General features: G+C 40.6%; 2 protein-coding genes across 3 annotated transcripts in view; one reads left to right on the top strand and one right to left on the bottom strand.

The window, feature by feature from the left end:
• Nucleotides 1-12,094, top strand: part of MRPL47 (mitochondrial ribosomal protein L47) — a 16,724-nt gene extending 4,630 nt beyond the window's left edge. The window contains exons 4-8 of one of the 2 annotated variants that reach the window (XR_004256093.1): nucleotides 505-601; nucleotides 1,635-1,765; nucleotides 2,615-2,710; nucleotides 2,819-2,989; nucleotides 11,909-12,094. Coding sequence is in view for 1 of the 2 variants with exons in the window: in XM_032225885.1 (XP_032081776.1) it covers nucleotides 505-601; nucleotides 1,635-1,765; nucleotides 2,615-2,710; nucleotides 2,819-2,927 (433 nt within the window). In the remaining variant the exon portion in view is untranslated. Of the gene's footprint in view, nucleotides 1-504; nucleotides 602-1,634; nucleotides 1,766-2,614; nucleotides 2,711-2,818; nucleotides 3,809-11,908 lie in introns of those variants that run through there. The other variant, XM_032225885.1, reaches the window with a different exon arrangement.
• On the bottom strand, nucleotides 5,190-24,845 carry ACTL6A (actin like 6A). The gene is made up of 14 exons (XM_032225884.1): nucleotides 24,692-24,845; nucleotides 22,450-22,526; nucleotides 18,861-19,035; nucleotides 17,805-17,905; nucleotides 17,206-17,303; nucleotides 14,675-14,769; nucleotides 13,036-13,142; nucleotides 11,848-11,937; nucleotides 10,267-10,328; nucleotides 9,567-9,681; nucleotides 8,773-8,853; nucleotides 7,285-7,380; nucleotides 6,392-6,478; nucleotides 5,190-5,402 (listed from the first exon to the last, which is right to left on the bottom strand). The coding sequence occupies exons 1-14, from the start codon at nucleotides 24,714-24,716 to the stop codon at nucleotides 5,322-5,324; spliced, it is 1,290 nt and encodes a 429-aa protein (XP_032081775.1). The 5' UTR covers nucleotides 24,717-24,845; the 3' UTR covers nucleotides 5,190-5,321.

Genomic DNA, 24,845 nt, shown 5'->3' with positions numbered 1-24,845 from the left:
ATGACCATTCGAAGTTGCACCATATGAGCCACAGTGGTGCAGTGGTTAGAGTGCAGTACTGCAGGCTACTTCTGCTGGCTGTCAGCTGCTTGCAATTTGGCAGTTCAAATCTCACCAGGCTCAAGGTTGACTCAGCCTTCCATCCTTCCGAGATCAGTAAAATGAGGAACCCAGATTGTTGGGGGCAAATATGCTGACTCTGTAAAAACACTATGAAGCAGTATATAAGTCTAAGTGCTATTGCTATTGATAATATGGAGAATATTGTCCATTGTATAACTCAAATCAAAAAATTGGGTTCTACCATGATGGAAACAACAAAACATTTTTCCAAGAAGGATATTTGTGTGTTTCAAGTATCCAAAGTATAGTGTAGCATTTAATTCTTACAAGTTTTAACAACTTAATATGTCTCCCATCCTAAATCTATCTTCCTTTCCTCATTGAGAATCATTATCTTGTCTAACAATGTCAGGTAATTTGCTAATATATTCTCTTTCTCAGGTATGTCCTGCTAAAAGAGCGAAATATGCTTTTAACCTTAGAGCAAGAAGCAAAACGGCAGTTACAAACAATGCCAAGTCCAGAAAGATTGGAAAAGGTAAATTAGAGTCAAGAATGTCAGCGGCAATTGCATATTCTTTGTTAAGAATAGAGCATTAATACACAAGACTGTTTATGTGATTTAGTATAAAGAAGCTGTTAAATGTTCTTAATTCCAAGAAGTCTTTTTGATCTGTTAAGTTGCCCTTGAGATTTGTCATGAGTGCTGATTCTATGGAACTTGCCAGCCAATGGAGAAGATATGTCTGGTTCTCTAAAGAACCTGCAAGTCATATAGAGACTATATTGATTCCTGATCCAAGCAGAGAGCTAGGTTCAGAATACAGAATAACAGATTGTAAGGGACCTTGGAGGTCTTCTTGGGAGACCTTCTACCATTCTGGATAAATGGCTGTCCAGTCTCTTCAAAACATCCAATGATAAGAGCACCCACATCTTCTGAAGACAAGTCCCAAAGGTGCTTTTTCAGGAGGCAACTGTACTTTTTTCTTTTGAAGGCATTCTGCTTCTCATCCAAGAAACTTCTTCAGCTCGGACAGGATAGTGGGGAATAGAAGAATGGCTGAAGAAGCTTCGTGGAGGAGAAGTGAAACGTCTTCCCCAAAACACCTAAGAAAGTCCAATTGCCTCCTGAAAAAGCACCTTTGGGACAACCATGACCTGGATGACAGAGAATCTCTACAGACTTCTGAAGACAGGTAACCAACATCCAACCTAGAAGTAAAGAGAAATTTCCTGACAGTGAAAACAATTAATCAGTGAAAGTCCAGTTGCTTCTTGAAAAAACACCTTTGGGTTTACTGAGAAGTGTTTCTTTACATTCCCTATCCTTGTCTATTTCAGTGGGTGTTACTTACATAGGAATTGAAGAAAGGTATTCTTTCATTTGTAAGGAGTAATTCTGGATGGTTTCATACCTTATATTAAGGCAAAGCCATGGCTTATTGTAGTGTGTGAATGTAACCTGTAACTAGTCGAACTTGTTACAAGATTAAATAACCCTGAATGATGCTGAGGGTATAGGTGAGCTCCACCTGTTGAACACCCCACTTCTGTTTTATATCCTTTAGGTTATAAAATCCATGGAAAGAATGGACCAGGTCATTCAGGAACGGGAAGACGCTTTGCGGCTTTTGCAGACTGGCCAAGAGAAGGAATGGCCGGGCGAATGGAGATACGATTTCCTTGGGCGTATTATTTGGTAAACTGGCACATTAGATCTGTGGTGTATTTAGGGAATATTGAATAAATGCTAAGTTTGATGTAATAATAATTTCCATGTTCAATGAAAGAGGTAACCAAGTGGGAAAAAATGTTCACCTGGATTGTGGTAAGCACTAAACAGCTAGGACACACATGTAGGAATTGCAACAAACTTGCACACTGAAGCACTGGTGTTAAGCATGTTAAATGTTGCATATCTATCTATCTATCTATCTATCTATCTATCTATCTATCTATCTATCTATCTCTACTCTTCACATTTTCAAGAATAGTGGTCCCCAATCTTTTGTGCACCGGGAACCAGTTCCATGGAAAACAATTTTTCCATGACCGGGGATGGGGGAAGGGATTTCATGTTCTATCTAGATCCTGTGCATGCACATATGAAGTTTCACTCACATGCACAGACAGGTTCCTAATGGGCCACGGACCTGTATTGGTCCCCAGCCTGCGAGTTGGCGACCTTTATTCAGCCGGGGGGGGGGGGGGGGGGATAACAAAACAACAATCTATTGTCAGTGTTCCTAGGGATATTTTGAGGAAGAAATGTAATGATTATGTATTTTCAGAACATATTTTTTGTACTTCTGATTATAAGCCAATGAATTCAAGCTATTTCAAATAAAACCAGCATAGTACAGCAGCCAGGGAATTCTGGGAGTTGAAGTCCAAACCTCGTATAAAAAGCTAGAGGATGATTTTCTTTGTGTTTTGACGGAACTTAGAAGCAGGAAACATTGTTTGTAGGTAAATCTTTCTGCAAATGCCTTCCAACATGAACGGTTGCTTTTGTCCTAAATATTTTTCCCATTTCTGTTGTTGGTAGGTATACTTTCAGAGAATGGCCAATCCCCTGGTACTTGAACGCAAGGCACAAGAGGAAACGATTCTATTATCTGTCCAATGTCAAGCCTTTTATAAGGTAATGGTAGCATGTTTTAAAATGCAAACATTTTTTATTATCTTTATATTGAGGAGAAATAGCTTTTCCACTCCACGCTAACTTCTGGTGGTCGGTTTCATCCCGCAGACTTAGATATGAGAAACAGCTGCGCATGGAATACAACAAGGAGATGGCAAAGAAAAGGAGAGAGAGACGTTTACAGGAAAAAGCTCTGGCCGCAGAGACTCAGAGTTAACATGGAACGAACTGAAAGCATTTGATGCTTGAGAAGACCAGAGGAATAACAAGGGGGCTGCTGTAAGTGAAAACATGATACAAATGGTAATTACTTTGGTCATTACTTGGTGGGAATGGACACTATGGACACTAAGGTGGGAAATATTGTGTAAGTTCAGAAAGCAGCTCATTTTTTTATTACCAAAATAAAACTTCATATCTGCTCTGATTTTTTTTTTCCATTTATATTTGGGCCTCCATTCCAGAGTAAAACCTTTTTGACTTATGTTTTATAAATGCCGCCTAAAACAGAAAGGACTAGGTATTGTCTGCAATTCTCTGACTAGAATGGGAGTGTCCAACTATGGCAACTTAAAAACTTGTGGACTTCAATTCATAGAATTCTGGGAGTTGTAAGTCCACAGGTCTTAAAGTTGCCAAGATGGGACACTCTTGGACCAGATCCTTAAACAAAATAAAAATTGGAATATTAAATGTTTTGATCCATTAGGTATATAGTTGGGGTACATCCTTTCTTAATCTTATTTTAGAATGTTTATTCAGCCTTAATTATTTTTATAAATAACTCAGCAAACATATCTTACTTCTTCCCCCTCCTGTTTTCCCCACAACCACCCTGTGAGGTAACTTAGACTGCGCAAGCGGGGCTGGTGGTAAATTTGTAGTACCCTATTATGCTAAGTCAGAACCAATTACACTTTTTTTTATATTCACATGACCCAGCTTGCTATCTGAAAGCCCCAATGCTTTGCAGGGAACTTTGTAACAAATAATAGACCTGAAACTAACATTCCAAGGTAGTTGTGCTTGAGCAGAGAAATGGTGTGAATGATTTAAAATTATACATAAATGACCCCCCCCCCAAAAAAAAAAAAAAAACAAGCAAGTAGATGAATTGTTGTACCTTGGTAAAAAGTTAACTAAGAAGGGGAAATGGATAATGCCATTTTAGAGTAAGCTGACACAAAGAATGTGATTTTGTTCAAGAAATGAATGCTTGTTGAAAACATACTAGAAGTGTGAGTTCAGTATGTCGTAGGTAAGCTCAATACAGTGGTGGATTCCAGATCCCATTGCAACCAGTACGCTGCAACGGAGCCTGGCGTCCACCATGTGAACGCGCACAGCGCAAGCATTCATACTTACCGCCTGCAATGCTCCAGCTGCTCAGTGGAGCGTCACGCAAGCACTGTACACTGCGTGCATGAAAGCCCCAATCAGCTCAAATAGCAGTAAGGAGGGTGGGCCCTCCGGAGCATCATACCGGAATGGTACCTGGGGCTCCCAGCAGGCACCAGTACACACATCCCCCCCCCCCCCGGAGATCAAACACAACCCTGATGCAGCCCTCAATGAAATCGAGTTTGACACTCCTGATACATACCTTCCTGTTGTGGCCTGGCAAGAGCCGTTGGCCACCAGGTGGCGGCAGAGCATTGGATCAGAGGGAGTGTTCGGGGAAACACTTGGGAGTTGTTGCAGGATGCACCCCATCGAAGGGTTACTCGAGGGAAGGAACAACTGAGTACTTACAGGAGATGATTGCGAGCAGTGTTGCTCATTGGGATCCTCTCCTGAGTATAAAGAGACTGCTGGTGCCACGCCCTGGTTGCAGAAGTCAACGTTCCGTTCCCGTTCTAGTGATTGTTCTTATTCGCGTTCTCAAACCGAGAGAAGCCAACTTGGATAAGTGGTTTGAGATAAGAGGAGCCGGGTTTGCATTTTGGTGTGAGTTATAGGACTTTCTGCCAGAGCTAATTATCTTTGTTTATTTTGGCTTGCAGCCAACAAGAGCTTGGACTGATTAAAAGAAACCTTTTTAGTTATGTGGCTTTTGGCTTTCATTCCTGGACGGAGAAGGGGGGTCAGAACACCTTCCATATATAGAAAATGTAATAGAAATATGCAAACAACCTCCAGGTGTAAAAACAACAACCCCAAAATCTTTACTTGAATATACGATGTAAAATAAAGGAGCCTGAAAGCCAAACTAGAGAAATTTATTGATGCTAGCACAAGGAAGACTAATCTGTAGGCATATATGCTTCTTTTTTCTTTTCCATCTTTATCCAAAGGCAAGAAATTACAACCATAATTTATAGATCAGTCTCCGGGAGAATTTCTTTTGCAGAAAATAGATATTTATACAAAAAAAAATTTTTTTTAAAGTTTGTATAAAAGTTATTGCATTTAAAATGGATGAACATGTGCTGAGAAACAGGACAGGTTTGGCCTTTTCAAATATTAGGATTTTTTAAAAAAAAACAAAAAACTGGAAAATCAGGGTGCACAAAAAGTTCCTACAGAAGAGACAAAGTTTCAATTCCTGAGTATACTAAAGCTATAAAAAAATTAGAAGCAAGAGGAAGGCAGGTTCTTAAAGTCGCGGGGTTTATGGGCACTTTCTTTCTACACACTGCTTTCCCCCTTCTTCGTACTCCTGCTTAGAAATCCACATTTGCTGGAAGGTACCCTACAAAATAAAAATCAAAAACATAACCATCTCACAATACGTATTTGTGGCACACAGAAACCAGGTTATGCACAACCTGCCTTATGACATTACACAAGGGTCCTTGCTTTCTCAGCTCCCCTTAAGTTCCCCCAACTTTACTGCAGCATTTCCTTGCTTTCATCCTTCTCCATGCCTAATTTGGATTGTCCAGGTAGCCCTCGACTTCACGACCATAATGGAGCCTGCCCATTATGAAACCCTGTTGTAACAGTTGTTAAGCAAGGTGCTCATGGGATTGCCTCATTTAACGACCCAACCTCAGCTCTCCCTGATGCAGTCAGTCACTCAATGATTCCACCTTTGCTCTTCCAGATGTGGTCATTAAATGGAGCACAGGGTGCTTTGGGTGGGGGATCAAAGCCTGTCCCATCCCCAAGGCACCCCTTGCTCTGCTACCTGCCCTTCAGGTTCCCTGCTGGCCTCAGGCCTGCTGCCCAACCCCATCCCATTATTACAGATATTCCTCAATTTACAACTGTAATTGAGCCCAGAATTACAACTGTTAATCTTGCCAATGATTAAGACGGTTACCACGCCCACTTTTCACTGCCTTTTTTGCAACAGGCGTTAAGCAAATCCATTGTCCACAATGGGGATTTTTTGTCATAAACTTGCGTTTCCAGCAAAACAACAACAACAAGAAATCAGTCATGTGACTCCTGCATGTGATGCTGCAAATGGGTGTAAATGCTGCCTGGTTGCCAAGTGCTCAAAATGCAATCATGTGATTACAAGAAGGGCGCAGTTGGCATAACTTTGAATTCAGCTCATCAATAGCCCCGGGGAGCTCTGTTTTAACCTCAAACAGTCACTAAGTGACCAGTCATGATGCAAGGACTATTTGTACATACAAAATCCGACGCTTTTCCCCCTTTTTCTCTCAATCATATACCCTCCTGTTAGGCCATCTTTTTAGGAACTATCAGCAGCCAGAATAGTTTACTAACCAAAGAAGCCAAAATGGAGCCACCAATCCAGGAACTGAACCTTCGCTCCACCGTTGTGTTGTTTGCTATTAACTTCAACCTCATGCTCTGAAATCAGAAGAGAGATTAAGGGTGATTGGGCGTCCCAAATGACAACTGGCAATATTTGCTTATGTTCTGCATTGTGGAATACAATGGCCAGGACACTTCAAATCATACCTCAATAATTCAACCAAGATTATTGCTTTATCTTAGAAAGGACAGCCTGGGTATTTGAGCCTTAATACCCAAAGGTTGCATCCCAGAAATCGAATTAGCAAAACAAGTGATTTTCAGATGTGCTATACCAGTGATGGCTAACCTTTTTGTCGTTGTGTGCTAAAAGCGTGTGTGCATCAGCACATGCACACGCATGCACCCATAATGCAATGTGCGTGACTCCCCATGCATATGCGTGTGACCCGTGTTCACCCCATCCCCGCGCGTGCATGGGTGCTCCCCCACCCCATCTTATTTCTGACCTCAAATAAATGCAATTGTGCATTTTACTGTGAATTTTGGCGGCATTTTTTAAAACCCAGGAAGGGGCAGGAAGTAGCCACACATCAAGCTATGCCTGGAAAACCTTAATCCCATTCCACATCCCTGAATCTTACACTGGCCAACTAACACTAGCCACTCCTGTCATAAACTATTAGGGAAAGAAAAATGGTGAAATTCTTTCCACAGTAAGTGCATCTCAGATGTTGGGACTACACACCCCAGAATTCCTTATCATTCGAGGATTTATAGTACCACCTCATCTAGAGATTACTGGCCAATGAGAAGGCTTTCTAGAACTTCATAAACTCTTAATTATATAGTAAATCAACATTGACCAAGGAGTCTGTACTTATTAAATGACACACACTTACTGGAGGTGTTTTCTGAGAGAGTTCTCTATTGAGCCGGTCTGTAAAACTCTGTAGTAGTGTATTTCCTCCTGCTACAATCACACTACCATAGAGGCCCTGGAAAAGGAAAGTGAGACACATAACTTTCTGTAATCTGCTTTTTGATAAGAGAGAAAAGACTGCATAAGCCTACACAGAATTTGAAAGCAAATCACATCCTCATGTATCACTTATTAGGCAAGGAGGTAAAAACACATTTCCACGAACAAATGTAAAACTTGGGAGTAGTTCTCGTGCAAAAAAGAGGATATATCCTTCCCCTTTTTAATAAACCTCTTCTACAATATAAAGAACATTTAAAATTCCATACTAAGCAGTAAACAAGCAACACAATATGGATTCTTCATCAAGTTTGCACATTTGAGGCACAACTGTGGAATCTGTGCTTAAAAACTAAAACAGCCCAACTCTGCAAACAGATGCCAGACTGGATTTCCTGAAATCAAGCTCTTGTGGTCATGCTTCTGGTCTCACAAATATTTACAGTGCAATCTCAGTGTTGTTGTGTTTTTTTTCTTCTGTTCAATCGTGTCTAATTCTCAGAGAGTGCCTGGGCAAGACCCTGCAATTTCCTTGGCACAGTTTCTTTCAGTTATTTGATGTTCGCCTTTGTATCAGTTCTAATGTTATCGAGCCTGTGTATTCTTTGCTTGCCCCTTCTTCTCTTTATAAACTCTTTATAAACAGCTTACAGCCATACATAAGGAAAATTATGGAATTTGGCCTAATTCTTCTCAGGGTTTAGCTAAACCTTTCAACAAGCCTGTGGTCATCAAAGCTGTGGTGGTGCAGTGGTTAGAATGCAGTATTACAGGCTAGCACTGCCCACTGCCTGGAGTTCGATCCTGACAGGTTCAAGGTTGACTCAGCCTTCCATCCTTCTGACAGTGTTAGAGTGCAGTACTGCAAGCTACTTCTGCTCATCACCAGCTGCCAGCAGTTTGGCAGATCGAATCTCACCAGGCTCGAGGTTGACTTAGCCTTCCATCCTTCCGAGGTGGGTAAAATGAGGAACCGGATTGTTGGGAGCAAGAGGCTGACTCTATAAACCGCTTAGAGAGGGCTGTAAAGCACTGTGAAGTGGTATATAAGTCTAAGTGCTATTGCTATTAGAGAAGGCTGTAAAGCACTGTGAAGTAGTATATAAGTCAAAGTGCTATTGCTGTATAAGTCTAAGTGCCAGTGCTATTCCTATTGCTATCACTGACACAAGAATTGAACCATCGTCATCCAATCTGCAGCCTTTGAGCTACGTGTGAGCTTATCCGAAAAATACAACTGAAGTATATTGCCTCTTAGCCTTTTGCCAAAGATCAAATGTAAAAATACAACTGGCTTTCAGGTAGCTCTGAACAGTGCAGATTTCTGCATCACAGCATAGTTCTTGCTTCCATTTCCAATTTTAATCAAAAATAAATAAAGGTCCCATTGTGCCTAATTAATACCTACCGGCCGAATGTCTATATCGCACATTCCAACACTAGTGGTGACCACATGACTCACCCCAAGCATTGTATTGCCAGATAAGCCCTAGTAAAGAGAAAGAATGTCTGGCATTAGTTTCGATCACATCAGAGACAGAATTAGTAAGAACACTTTGAGTCTTCTTTTTTTCCCAAAGATGGCCCAAATCATCTAGGAAAAAAAAATCATGAAATGGGAAGCTCCATATGATAATTCTAGTACGTAGAAAAAAAATACATGCAGCACAGAATCTCTCATTTCTCCTTGTTATGACATACTTTATAACTAAATTACTTTAGTACTTCATGTACTAAACATTGTATGATGTTTTGCTGAAATCTAGCATATACTTCTGATTTTCAGCAAATCTGGCGCACAGAAAACTATGGGTTCACTTAATGACCAGAACAATAATTCAGGACCATGGTGGTCACTTTACAAGCAAGGCAAAAAAAAAGATCATAAACTAGGATCCGATTTACGACCATCATGATTGTCAACCGGCTCCATTATAGGTGTAACTCGAGAACTACCCATGATGGAGAATTAAAATCTCTAACAGAAAAAAACTAAGTCTGAACTGCAATATCTTGGTAAATAAATTTACTGTAATACAGAATAAGAGCCTCAACATCAGATGTCATTGAAACACAAAACACAGTGCCTTTCTTTCTAATCCACAAAATTAAGGTTCTAGATTTTCCACCTGTTTCCATAAAACTGCCATTGAACATAGATATACAAAGGATCCATTTCCATTCGGTCTTGTTTAGTTTTACCTTTACATTTGAAGGGTCAAACAAGCCTTCGGGAATTTTTAACCGCTCAGCACCAAAATCACAATTGTAGCCATTGGGGAACTCATAGTGTACAGTTGGCATTTGCGCAGCCACCCTGGAGATGAAAATCAGACATTTTCAGATGATATTCAGTGAATAATCATTTCTTTTCCTGTTTTTATAAAAGAAATTACTTTTCAACAAATCTCAGAAACAGCAATTTAACAACAGTGGAAGAGTTTTCTCTTGGAAACTCAATATTTTCCAGATGTTTGAACAAATATTCCATATGCCCTTGTCAACACAGAAGTTCACATGAATTAAAGGTAAAGATTCCCCTCACACATATGTGCTAGCCGTTCCCAACTCTAGGGGTCGGTGCTAATCTCCCTTTCAAAGCCGAAGAGTGTCTCTGTGATCATGTGGCCGGCATGACTAAAAGCCGAAGGGGCACAGAACGCTGTTCCCTTCCCACCAAATATGGTCCCTATTTTTCTACTTTTCTACTTTTTACATGCTTACGAACTGCTAGGTTGGCAGAAGCTGGGACAAGTAATGGGAGCTCACTCCGTTATACGGCGCCAGGGATTCGAACTGCCAAACTGCCGACCTTTCTGATTGACACTCAGCGTCTTAGCTACTGAGCCACCACGGCCGTTATGAGCCATCATAATATTCTCATAAATTAAGAAAGACTTACTGCTCGTCATAAGCTGAATCGGAAACTTGTAGGACAGAAGCTTGAAAATCCTGAATAACACACTGTGGGAGGAGAAAAGATATTTTCACACAAGGATTTCTGATACATATACTGCTATATATACAGTATGTGTATATATTTTAAAATAAAGGTAAAGCAAAGGTCCAATTTAGATAACATGGACACCATTCTCAATATCCCTATTATATTTGGAAATCCAAGTAGGAGCAGCCAGGTAATATTTTGTATCACCAAGTACCCACAATGAAACGATATCCAAAGAGCTCTATTTCCCTGCACTTATTCAGAGATCTGCTTGAGGCTAAATTCCTGAACTCAGAAGAACAGTGGGCTTGATAGCCTAAATTGTTCTTTCTAATGCTAGAAAGCTCACCCCCCCACCCCCCCACCCCCAAAAAAATGCTAGTTCTCTTTAAGAAAACCTATCTGGGCAGAAACGATGGAATAAGTCTGTAGCATCAGAAATCAAAATGTAAGATTCTCTAGGAAGCCTAAAAGGACACATGGATCAAGCAATCCAGTTCAGTCAACTTTTCAAGCCAACTCTCTTATGAGTCACCTTTTGAGAGGGTCAATTCTTACGAGGAGTCAATTCATAAGAGGGAAGAAAAAGTCAACTCTTATGAGGAAAGACCCATTAACCAACTATCCCATGAGCTAGGTTAAGGGACACCTAGACCAAAGCTACCAGTGACTGTGTGCAGTTAGGCCTGGGAATACACTACAGTGGTAACAGTGGTGAAGCAGAATCTCTTCTCTGTTCTTATGGCATCCACTGACCTCTCTCCACTAGCTTTGTTCAAACTCACCCATTCCATCCAGAGGGAAAGTGAGAGTAAAAATGCTCCTACAGGTTGCTGGGACATGTTTGTAGAATTTGCAGATAAAAATCACTTTAACTTACAAGTTGGCCCACCACGGGAGCAAAGTGAATCAAGTAATGTCAGGATCCTCTTAAATTTGTGAAGACTAGTGAAAAGGACAAGCTCCTCTGGGACCCATGTCAACACTGATTTATGTGCCCACAGTTGTTGTAAAATGTTACTTATAAGCGATGTTAACCACCTTCTTTTAATGGATCCCATAATCCCTTGTGGAGTGGAGTCTGGGCAACTGAATGGAGCTAGTAGAGCATTTAATGGCCAGCTGCCCTTCCTGTTGCCAATGCAGAGTTTTGTTCAGCAAATAAATTCCCATTGTGCCCAGAGAGAGAAATATCTGCCTCTACCTAGGATTGAACTCATAGCCTCCTGATTGTGAGGCAAGAACTCCACCTCTAAGCCACTGCACCACATCATCTATAAATGATATTAATCATGTTATTAATTTCCTTTTTACTTTCCCACTGACCTGCTTTTATCCCAAAAATCCAGAATGTGTTTATAATTATTCATTACACCAACATTTACTAATAATGCAAGTTACAGATTGCATGTGGTAAAGGAATCCTATTTAAATCATCAGAACCATGAGTCATACTGCAGTTCCCTCCCTAAAGGAGCCATTCATTACAGAAATTTTTATATGTCCAATTAAGTTAATGTGATGACAAATACTTACATTACACATATAGTTGTGCCAAGATCTTGTGACCTGCGGCAATTTCTCTTTTCTTTTCCAGTTTGCTGGAGAACCCTCTCGAACTGCTTCCTAGAATATAAAATCAAGGTCATTCCAAAGGGTCACATTCAAATATATTATTCCGTAGATGGCTTACGGGAGGTTATAAACCTAGGAATGTTGAAGATGAAGTACACAGAGTTTCGTTTCAAGCCAAGAGAAACAACAGAACATCCCAGCCTGACTAAGCTAAAAGCTATTCACAGTTCAGTTCTTATCATTTATTGTTGCTAAATAAATAATCAGTACATGAAAAAAATGTGGCTTTGCAAAACTGTATATCTGTAAATACTTTCAATAGAATAGAATAGAATACAATAGAATAGAATAGAATAGAAATAGAATTCTTTATTGGCCAAGTGTGATTGGACAAACAAGGAATTTGTCTTTGGTGCATATGCTCTCAATGTACATTAAAAAAAGATACATTTGTCAAGAATCACAAGGTGCAACACTTAATGACAGTCATAGGTACAAATAAGCAATCAAATCATACTAGGAAACAATCAATATAAATTGTAAGAATGCAAGCAACAAAGTTACAATCATGCAGTCATAAGTGGGAGTGATAGGAACTATGAGAAGATTAATAGTAATAGTAATGCAGACTTGGTAAATAGTTTGACAATGTTGAGGGAATTATTTGTTTAGCAGAGTGATGGCATTCAGGGAAAAACTGTTCTTGTGTCTAGCACAATAACATCTTATTAACTGAGTTCATGCTTCATGCATGAACTGTGGAATGATTTATGACAGGGACAAACTATGGGTGCTTCAACTGTGGCTAAATTACAACTCCCAGCATCCATGACCAAAGTTAAAAGATACTGGATAATGGAATTCAACCATAAATGGAGCACTACAGGTTCCTGGTGTGCTTATAGCTTAAATGTGCAAATCCAACCTCTTTCTCAGAATAGTGAAGTACATGGGGAATCAAAACTCTTTTTTTCAATGTGCATCCTCTGTGTATGACTCTAAACTGTATTTAAATCCAAGGCCAACCCTGATGGAATTTAATATTGGAGAAACTATTGTTAAACCAGAGATTTTGTTAATGAAAAAGCAGCTTTTGGATTCCCATTTACAAGAATGTGCAGCTTCATTCCATCCAACACAGGATCTTACCTTCGATGCAATCATATAAGGTGGGATGATCTCAACGTTCATTTCTTGAAACAGTTCCCTGCACTGCATTGAAATGAAATCTCCAGCCAGAGGTGACTTCACAATGCCTAAATGCAAGGCAGAAATGGAATCAAAAGATTTACTGCTCTGCCACTACTCACATTTTACACAGAAACTTGTTTGGCGGACAAATTTATGTTTCCTAACACCAAACTAACCAACATTTATGTCCACATGGGCCACTGAGTTGCCAGAAGCTGTATTTTGCTCCAATCTCTTTATATAAAAGCCAAATATACTTCTTTCGAGATAAACCTTATGGGGAACTTTTGATGTCTCATATATTTTACATTTGGCTGGGCTTCTAGAAGTGCTATAAAATTATTTCCTGCATTATTCCTGATTCCCTTTGGAACAGAAATTATAGTCCAATATGGCTCTCAGCAAAACTATCTAATCCAGCCTTCTTACTGCTATTTGTCCTCAGCACCTATGACTTAAATATGTTGATTATTAGCACAGAAGGTTACATTATCTAACTTCCATTCTTTCAGTCTTTGGATAAGAGGAGTGCAAAAGTTAGCTTTTCTCTTAGTTTTATTTTGCTACATTCTAACTACTACTTATTCTTCTAATGGATTAGTGCTTTGCAATACATTGAAAGAGATGCTTTGCAAAGCAGCTAGTGTGGAAGGAAGACAACTCTCTGAATCTGCATCTTTTTCAAATACCAGAGAGTTGTTTTGAAAACGGACCCCAGCTATCTGGACATATACACATTTCAAATAATTTTTATATACCACCTTTATTTTTACAAATAATTCAAGGCAGCAAACATATTGAACACATCTTCCTATTTTCTCTGCAACAACAACTCTGTGAGGTGAATTCAACTGAGAATGACTGGCCCAAGATCACCCAGCTGGCTTTCATGGCTTAAGGCAGAACTTAAACTCACAATCCCTTGCTTTCCGGTTTGGTGCCTTAATCACTCGACCAAACTGGTTCTCATATATTGTACATATTATAAATATATCCATTAAATTTGGAAACAACTAATTTCCAAATGAGGGGCTATTATCCAGAACATCCTCTCATGACCATTAAAAATTCTCTCTACTACTGGCCATCATGATGCTTTACAGAAACAACTTTTATGTCAAGGTTTCAAGTGACACTCCCAACAAAAGAAGACTCCAAGGCTTGAAGTTCCTCAAAGTTCCATTTTATTAGAGATGTCATATTGGTACATTTGGGAAAACCTGAATCTGAGAGTCTCCCAGGTTTTCCCCACCAAAAGAAAGTTCAAGTCCCTGCCCAGCACCCACATATCCCTCACATGGTCCAATCAGGCACCATCCCCACTGGATATGCCTCCCAGTCACACCACTCCAGTCAAGGCAAGATGCCCTTGACTCTCTGGGAAAGAAATATTATTTTGACTATATATCCCTCCATACCCCATATAATCCCATCTCCCATTTTCCCACAGCATTGAATGCGGCAAAGTGGAAGGCCCAATGCGAAAGATGGCTTCCAGACCTCACATTTTATTTGTAATTCATTTTGTTTGGTACAAATCAACCCTGTCATTTATGCGTGTCGAGTCTAGCTCAGATCATGCTGGGAGACTTCTCACCTTGCTGAAGCACGTACCCGTCGTGGACTGGAATTGCAGTGGTGTGCGTTGCTCCACTATCTAAGATCAACCCGGTGGATCTGCCATTCGCAAAGCTAGTTGCAGAGTCAAGGAAGACGATGGAATTTTGGCACAGGAGCAGTATATTCATCATGGGTTTTTTGGCTTTTACAAATTGCATGAATTTCTATCTAATGCAGAAATTTAGCCTGCAATTTCAGTAATAAGCTGCGATGGTTGAAAAGCAGATCATCACGTGACCGCACTTGATTTTTATGACCATTTTTGTGGTTATCACTAGGCAAGCGCCATGGTGATTAAGCAAACCCATTGTTCATTATTGGGCATTGTTTTCTGAAAACCAAAAATAAATGCTGGTTCTACCCCCCCCCCCCCAAGGGTCATAAATCATGGTCACGCAACCACATGAAGCAATTGGGTCAGTTGCTGAGTGGCCAAAATATGGTGACATCATTGGAAAGGTGGGGAGGGCAAACATTGAAATTTCGAATCCAGGTCATAAGTCACTTTTTGGTGGTCCATTGCGACTTTGAATAGTCATTCAGCAATCAATTGTACATCAAGGGTTAGGGTTGAGAACGTAGACCTTAGAGAACTAAACTGTCAGTAAATTATATCCACTGTCATCATCATCATCATTCTATCCATTGTCTATCCACTGCAGGATGAAGTGAGAACAATCAACCAATGGAACAGAAGTTGCCTTCAGACGTTGTGGGAGCTTCATCACTGGGGGCTTTCAAGAAGAGATTGGACTGCCATCTGTCAAAAATGGTGTAGGGTCTCCTGCTTGGGCAAGGGGTTGGATTAGATGATCTACAAGGTCCCTTCCAACTCTTGTTAATCTGTTAAAGGCCTCTTCCCCATGTTTCCAAACAATATGGCCCTGAGCTTTCTTTTGCCAATTGGGCCCACAACACTTGTTGACATTGTGAATCCATCTTGTTTTAGTTCTCTTTCATGGGCGCTTCTTACCAAGTGGGATCCATTCTATCACTGCATTGGTCCACCTGCCATCAGTTCTTCTTGCTATGTCACCAGCCCATTTCCATTTCAATTCCTTTACTCTCTTGATGTATATTTTCATTTGTTCTCTAATCCATGTGCAGATCTTTGTCTTGTCTTGTGATGTCGAGCAGGTAACTTTCCATAGGGAAGTAAGTCACTCAATATTGGTTCTCAATTATACATGCACGGAACTAAGATTCAGAACTGTTTGAAGGGTTGCCAGGCCAAATCCTGGTCAAGATCATATTAAACTTTATTTTTACTGACATAGAGTAGATTGCCAATCAATTTACTTCCCAGAACGAAGTCCCACTTACTGACCTTTTTCTTGCGATTTGGTGTTCTCCACCAAAATTAAGAGTCTACACAGATAGTCCTCAACTTACAACCATAACTGAGCCCAACACCTCTGTTGCTAAGCGAAACAGTTAACTGAATTTTGCTCCATTTTAATCTTTCTTGCCACAATTGTTAAGTGAATCACTGAAATTGTTAAGTCAGTAACGCGGTTGGTTGTTAAGTGTAGCTGGCTTCACCATTGACTTTGCATGTCAGAAAGTTACAATACAATACAATAGCAGAGTTGGAAGGGACCTTGTTCTAGTTCAACCCCCTACCTAGGCAGGAAACCCTACACTGTTTCAGACAAATGGTTATCCAACATCTTCTTAAAGACTTCCAGTGTTGGGGCATTCACAACTTCTGGAGGCAAGCTGTTCCACTGATTGATTGTTCTAACTGTCAGGAAATTTCTCCTCAGTTCTAAGTTGCTTCTCTCCTTGATTAGTTTCCACCCATTGCTTCTTGTTCTACACTCAGGTGCCTTGGAGGATAGATTGACTCCCTCTTCTTTGTGGCAGCCCCTGAGATATTGGAACACTGCTATCATGTCTCCCTAGTCCTTCTTTTCATTAAACTAGACATACCCAGTTCCTGCAACCGTTCTTCATATGCTTGTCTCCAGTCCCCGAATCATCCTTGTTGATCTTCTCTGCACTCTTTCTAGGTTGTAAAAGGTGATCACATGACTCCAGGACACTGCAACTATGAACCAGTTGCTAAGCACCTGAATTTTGATCATGTGACTATGAGGATGCTGCAACTTTCATAAATGTGAAAAATGGTCCCAGGGCACTTGTTTCAGAGCTGTTGTAGCTTCTAACAGTCAGTAAACAAATGGTTGCAAGCCTAGGACTGCTTGTAATCTCCTGCTAGCATGACCCCATCAATGGAGGACACCAGCCTAGAGAAGTTTGATTTTTAAAACAAAATATACAAATGTAACAAGCAACCAGGTTTTATTAAAAAAAAAAAAAACTAAATATGATCTCCTTACATAATTCATGAATTTTCAAAATTATTTGTGAAACTGTTTGGGTAATAGCACAGCAACAAGATCTTGGTTGAACAATTATTTTTTTAAAAAAATATTATAATTGTTTCCTGAAAACAGCATAGTATTTGTGATGATGCTCACTTATTCCCCAACATTTCTAGGATACGCTGTGAGTACAGCAGTTTTGCATAGGAAGAATGCGGGGATATTGTAATGTTCAAACATTAATTCCGTCAGTTTCTCACGCTTTGCTCTAATGTTCCACTAGAAAAGCAGAGAGAAAATAATTAAAGTGCAAAATTATTATTTATGACTCAAGAAGCAGAAGACTGACATTTTTCTATTCTTTCCTACCAATTTCTTGCAAATTAGCAACCAGATTTATAAATATCTGTCAGACTAAAGTAGATTAAAGTAAGTTTTACTCTCAATCACAGAATATACAGCCATTTCAAATTTTATGTATTGCCACAGAATTGTGATAATATAATTTGCAAAACATTCAAGAATATTGTGAATGTCTGAAAAAGTATATTATTACTTCTCTGTATTAGAGGAAGCTCACTAATCCCAGCTGCAATTCAACTTTATATTACCGTACTTGCTCAAATCTTATACAGAGCTGAAGCTGAACCAGACTTCATATTAATGCTGATCAAAACTTCTAAAAAAAACGGTAGTTAAATATTCTAGTTAAATAGTTAAGATATTTAAGTAAGAAATGTGGTGGGCTGTTTGAAAGAAATAAAACCAATTTTTACTCACTGGTGCTTCAGACATAAGAACTGGATGCAATGAAGTTTCAGATTTAATGTGCATCTTATAAGTATGATCCAGGATGGCTTGGAAACTATCCCAATCTTCAACTGAAACAACATAAAGTGAATGTTGCTTTTGTCAGTTTCCATGTTGGTGAAATCTCACTGGCACCTCTTATTTGGAAGGTATAATGTAATTGGACAAGTCAAACTATGCTTTCAGAAGCATTTAGATGTTATCCAGGTTAGGACTAGATAATCATGATTCAACACTTATCTCTGAACTGAATCACAGTCTTTTACCTTAAACAAGGAGAATAACCACAGGAAAGAACAAACTACACAAGAGTTTTTCTCCAAAGTATTGATATTGAGTTATATTTTCTGTACAGCAATTCATGGAAAAAAATAATCAAAAGGTTTCCTTGGAAACATTTATTTCAGACTAAGTCTATATAATAAATGAAAGAAGAGAAAGGAAATATACAAGGATATGGGTAGTACTTGACTTACCACAATGGAGCCCAACATTTCTGTTGTTAAGTGAGACATTTGTTAAGCGAGTTTTGCCCAATTTTACCTTTCTTGCCCAGTTGTTAAGTGAATCACTGAAGTTGATAAATTAGTAATCTGGTTGTTAAATCAATCTAGCTTCCCCATTGACTTTGCCTGTCAGAAGGTTGCCAAAAGTGATCACGTGACCTTGGGACGCAGCAATGGTCGTAAATATGAACCAATTGCCAAGCATCCAAATTTTGATCAGATGATCGTGAGGATGCTGAAAAGGTCACAACTGAGAAAAACAGTCCTAAATCACTTTATTCAGTGCTCTTGTAACTTTGAACGGTCACTAAATGAACATTGTAAGTTGCGGACTACCTGTACTGTGGTATGCTACTAGCAATCTTGGCTTGAGATAGCCCATGTTTTTTTTCAACTTCCACCACCACATATCTTCTCCCAAGTAAGACAAAATCTATTTTTCAGAAATAACAGTTTCTGAGGTACCACAAAATAGCAACCAGGATTTAAGATCAAAAGGAGGAAATGCAGAACATCGTACTCATTCCATTTTTCAAAGGTGAAATGGCTTCCATGTTCTCCCTAGGAACTCTCAAGGCATTTGTGTCTATGTAGTATGATGGCCCTCCTTGCTTGCTTTTATCACCGTCGATCTCCATCATGGAGCTTCCATCATCTCGGTCCAAGACCACCCCAATGGCAGTAGGGAAGTCCACCTGTAAAGAACAGTATGGAGAACAAACTTATAAGGTTATACAATGAGCGCCTGTTGTGTATTGTTTTAACTAGTCTGGATGTTACAAAAAGGAGGGGTACAATACAATATGATAGCAGAGTTGGAAGGGACCTTGGAGGTCTTCTAGTCCAACCCCCTGCCTAGGCAGGAAACCCTATACCGTTTCAGACAAATGGCTAGCCAACATCTTCTTACTTCCAGTGTTGGGACATTCACAACTTCTGGAGGCAAACTGTTCCACTGATTAATTGTTCTAACTGTCAGGAAATTTCTCCTCAGTTCTAAGTTGCTTCTCTCCTTGATTAGTTTCCACCCATTGCTTCTTGTCCTATCCTCAAGTGCCTTGGAGAATAGTTTGATTCCCTCTTCTTTGTGACAACCCTTGAGATATTGGAACACTGCTATCATGTCTCCCCTAGTCCTTCTTTTCATTAAACTAGACTTACCCAGTTCCTGCCACCGTTCTTCATATGTTTTAGTCTCCAGTTCCCTAATCATCTTGGTTGCTCTTCTCTGAACTCTTTCTAGAGTCTCCACATCTTTTCTCCATTGTGGCAACCAAAACTGAATGTAGTATTCCAAGTGTGGCCTTACCAAGGCATTATAAAGTGGTATTAACACTTCACGTGGTCTTGATTCTCTCCCTCTGTTTATGCAGCCTAGAACTGTGTTAGACTTTTTGGCAGCTGCTGCACACGGCTGGCTCCTATTTAAATGGTTGTCCACTAGGACTCCAAGATCCCTCTCATAGTTACTACTATTGAGCAAGGGACCACCTATACTGTACCTGTGCATTTCATTTTTCTTGCCTAAATGTAGAACCTTACTCTTTTCACCATTGAATTTCATTTTGTTAGATAGTGCCTAATGTTCAAGTTTGTCAAGATCCTTCTTTATCTTAAGCCTGTCTTCTGGAGTTTTGGCTATTCCTGCCAGCTTGATGTCATCTGCAAATTTGATGAGTTCCCCATGCAGCAGGATCCCTCATTTCCATAGCCTTCTCCAGCCATCAAAGATCAAGATGCAATTGACCAAGTGTTTTTGCTGCTACAATAAGTTGGTTATAGGGCAGCGGTTCTCAACCTGTGGGTCACGACCCCTTTTGGGGTTGAACGACATTTTCACAGGGTCACCGAGAAACCTCCCGTGGAGAGGCTGGTGAGAAGTCGCCCAAAGGGAAGGAGCAGCTCAGGTTCCCCGCGCGGCGGAAGGAGAGGTGGGGGGGGGGGAGTAGGAGTCAGAATGGAGGCGAGGAGGGAGGAAAAGAGAGAGGCCGCGCAGGCACAGAGGACACTGGGAAAGCAGCTCGCTCCGAGTGATGGAGGTTGATGGGCAGAGCTACGGAAGCCAAGAGGTACCATTTCTGAGGCGTAAAACAAGGCGGGGAAAATAACGTGGGATGCGTGTACGCTGAGATTTCCTATTAAGACTGTTATCCATGCTTAGCATGGGTAATAGCCTTAATAGGCTTCAGCCCTTCTCCTGCGGCTCCCTGCTGATCCAATCGCGCAATTTGCTCTCCACCCCGAGAAGGCATGAGCCTCTCACCTGCTTTTGCGGTTACCTGTCCTTCGCAGGCAACTCAGTGTCGGGAAGAGCTCCAGCCCTTTTCTCGTGCTCATCTCTTGCGCAAGCAAAAAACCCTCCTGGGCCAGGATCAAGGCAGAGGGGACAATGACTCTCCTCCCACTGTCGCCACTACACAATGAGGTGAGTAACTGGGTACGCAGCGGAGACTCCTCAGCGCCAGACTCAGGTCAGTGCGAGCCACAGTCCCCTTCGTGTTGGCTCAGGAAGGAGGAGAATGGGGAGCAGCAGCTGGTTGGGTGCAGGGAGGGCTCCAGTTCTCTTGTGCTGCACAGGGCTCTCCTTGCGCAGGGCTCTGGAACTCTTCCCTCTCTGCATCCAGAGACGGCTACTCCAGCTCTTTCCTGAGTTAACACAAAGGGGACCGACCTTAGTCTGGCACTGAGGAGCCTCCTGCACAGCGCAGCCAGCTACTCACTTCTCAGTGGCGGCAGTAGAAGGAGTCGCTGTCCCCGCCACCGTGATCCCAGCCCAGGAGGGTATTTTGCTTGCATGCGCAAGAAAGAGCTGAAAGAGAAAATGGGAGAAAGAGAGAAATGAAAGAGAGCTGGAAGGAGAGAATGGGAGAGAGGGAAAAGAGAGGGAAACAAATCGGGGGAAAGAAAGGTAGAGAAAAGAAAGAAAGAAGAAAGAAGAAAGAAAGAAAAGAAAGAAAGAAAGAAGAAAGAAACTTTCTCAGACCTATGATGAAAGCAATGGCAAGCTAGATCTCTTGCCAAGAAAACTGCAGTTGCCAGAGGGCACAAATTGGAAGCAAGTCTGATTTTTTAAAAGAAAATAACAGAGAGAACCAAAAAATGCATCTGAAAATAAGATTATTTATAATTGTGGATAACGTATTATATTATCAAACTCAAAAGAAATCAAAATATACATCCTATTGCTGTTAGTACAATCTTGCCAGCTTCTATCAACTTAAGAGTTCACTATGAAAAGATTACAGAGAAGCAATTTCCTATAATTAATAACTTTATTTTGGATTTGCTATTGTAGTCAATGAGAGGAAGGAGGAGAGAAGAGAGAGACCCTATTCCCACTGAAAACACTGAGCTATGAAACCTTGGTAGGCATGTCTATGGGGGGGAGGATGTTATGTGACTGGGTGGGAGTGATGTTGAGTTGGCCACACCCACCCAGATTTTGTAGCTCCTGGTGTTACATAGTAGCAATGAAAATAATTTTATGGTTGGGGGTCACCACAACAAGAGGAACTGTATTAAAGGGTTGTGGCATTAGGAAGGTTGAGAACCACCTTCCTGGGGAGTTGTATACATAAAGATTGAGATCCAAAAGAAGAATTTGTAGGGATATGATCTTAAGAGGGCAAAACTACAGTGATATGAGAAGCGTAATCTTTCCTGGGCAATAATTATTTCTCATCATTATTTATAGGCTGTTACAAATGTAGGCACTTTCCAAAATACAACAATAAAACACAAAGCATATCATCTGAAAGAAATCTTGGAAAATATTAAGAATCAGTTAATAATATACCGATATGTACCCACCAAGGACATTGTTTAATTGACCCAGAGCATGCCAAATAAATCAAGCAGCTATGACAAATAAGCACATCACTAACGCTTTACATACTACTGGACCACAATTGCTCAGACACTGTTCTATTGTTCATTATACAGAGCAGTGTTTGTCAGCCGCAACGATTTTAAGATGTATGGACCTCAACTCCCAGAATTCTCCAGCCAACATGGGAGGGAATTCTGGGAACTAAACACTCATATAGAGCTTTGCTTTAGTATACTATTACTACTATTACTAAGCCATGAGGGCTCACTTTCATCCTTACCTTTGGGCAATCTTCTCCAGCATAGCCAGCTCGCACTGTGCAGGAGCCAATATCAAACACCAGAGCACCAACTTCATCTGCAGGCAGAGAGGCATCATTTGAATTTATTTTAATTCAGCACAAAAGCACTACCTTCCTTTTACTGACAAAATGCTCTAATTCTCCACATAACCATTCAGAAGACATAGAAGAAATAAAAAATATCTATTGCCATTCATACATACTCCCAAATGAATGAGTTTCTTATGTATACACTAGTATACAAGTAAGTGTAGTGAACAATTACACATAGCAGTGCTATAAGATAAACCTTTACAGGTAGTCCTTCACCCACAATTGAGCCTAAAATTTCTGTTGTCAAGTGAGACATTTGTCAAGTGAGTCTTGCCACATTTCACAACCTCTCTTGCCACAGTTGTTAAGTGAATCGCTGCAGCTGATAACTTAGTAAGCTGGTTGTTAAGGGACTACAGCTTCCCCATTAACATTGCTTGTCAGAAGGTTGCAAAATGGAATCACATGACCTTGGGACACAGCAATGGTCCTAAGTATAAACCAGTTGCCAAGCCATTTGAATGTTGGTCACGTGATCCTGGGGAATGCTGAAAAAGTCATAACTGAGGAAAACAGTCCTAAGTGACTTTTTTCAGTGCCGTTGTAAGTTTGAACGGTTGCTAAATGACTGTTGTATGTCAGGGACTACCTGTATGTCACTTTTTTCTCTGAAACACACTGTCAAGATTAAAATAAATTCTGATGCCACCTGTATGTGTGCGTATGTATATATGTGTGTATGTATGTATGTATATTTATGTTGTGTGTATGTGTGTGTGTAAATACATACATACATACATACATATGTGTGTGTGTATGTATGTATATGTGTGTTGTGTGTGTGTATATATATATATATATATATATATATATAAATAATATGTGTGTATTGAGTACATGTACACTGCACAAGTCCAAAAAAGGGCCCTGAAAATATTTATAGACCCCTCGCATCATGGACATAAATTATTTCAACTCCTACCCTCAAAATGACGCTATAGAGCACTGCACACCAAGACAACAACAGTTTTTCCCTGAATGCCATCACTCTGCTAAACAAATAATTCCCTCACCATTGTCAAACTATTTACTAAGTCTGCATTACTATTACTATTAATCTTATCTTTGTTCCTACCACCCATCTCCTCCCACTTATGACTGTAACTTTGTTGCTTGTATCCTTATGATTTATATTGTTTCCTAGTACGATTTGATTGCTTACTTGTACCCTATGACTCCCATTAAGTGTTGTACCTTATGATTCCTGAAGAATATATATTCTCTTTTTACGTACACTGAGAGCCTATGCACCAAAGACAAATTCCTTGTGGGTCCAATCACACTTGGCCAATAAAGAATTTTCTTTCATTCATTCATTCATTCATTCATTCATTCATTCATTCATTCATTCTCATTCTATCTATCTATCTATCTATCTATCTATCTATCTATCTATCTATCTATCTATCTATCTATCTATCTATCTATCAGTGTATCTATCGGTGGTGTATGTTTGTGTGTGTGTGTATACATATAGATGTATGTATATATTTGTTTGTACATAGAGCATGTGTATGTATATGTAGAGAGCATGTAGGTCTGCACACACGTATGTATGTGTATATATATGTGTGTGTATATGTTATATGTATGTGTGTGTACATAAAGAACATGTGTGTGTATATAGTAGAGAGCATGTAGGTCTGTACAGACGTGTTTGTGTACAGACCTACACACACCTATAAACATATCTCACAGACCATTTAGAATAACCCATAAATCAGTCAGCGTGACCCTCTCCTCGGAAATAAAACAATTCCGTCCGTCAGAACGGAACAGAACCAAACCAAAGACAGAGATAGATCGGGCTCTTTTTAATCATTCCGCCCTGAAACCTGGAGGGAAGCCCGGGGTAAGGTTGTATATCTGACCATATCAGGATTAACCCTCAGGATTCCTGCACCCAGAGCCTCTCGGGGCAGCAAAGGAGGCGAAGGCGGCGTCGGCCGCAGGCTCTCAAAGGCGGCAGGGAATTTAGCCAACCGAGAAGTCCCCGCAGGTCGGTTTCCCCACAGGCGGAGGAGACGCCGCAGAGTAGCCGGGTTCTCCCTCCGGGGCTTGGAAGCTCCGCCCTCCGCCGGCCCGCGTGAAAGAAAGGACGGCCTCCTCCCGCCGAAAAGCCGCTCACCTCCTCCGTAGACGCCGCCGCTCATGACGGCTCGAGCTCCCGCTTCGCCGCTTGCAGCTCCGACCTCCGAGCGCCCCAAACTCTCCTCAGCTTCTCGCTCCTTTTTCTTCTCTCTCTCTCTCTCAATCGCTCACTCACTCTCTCTGCTCCCGGA

Source organism: Thamnophis elegans, chromosome 10, assembly GCF_009769535.1.
Source record: "Thamnophis elegans isolate rThaEle1 chromosome 10, rThaEle1.pri, whole genome shotgun sequence".
NCBI lineage: Eukaryota > Metazoa > Chordata > Lepidosauria > Squamata > Colubridae > Thamnophis > Thamnophis elegans.
This window is presented reverse-complemented; position numbering and strand designations above follow the sequence as displayed.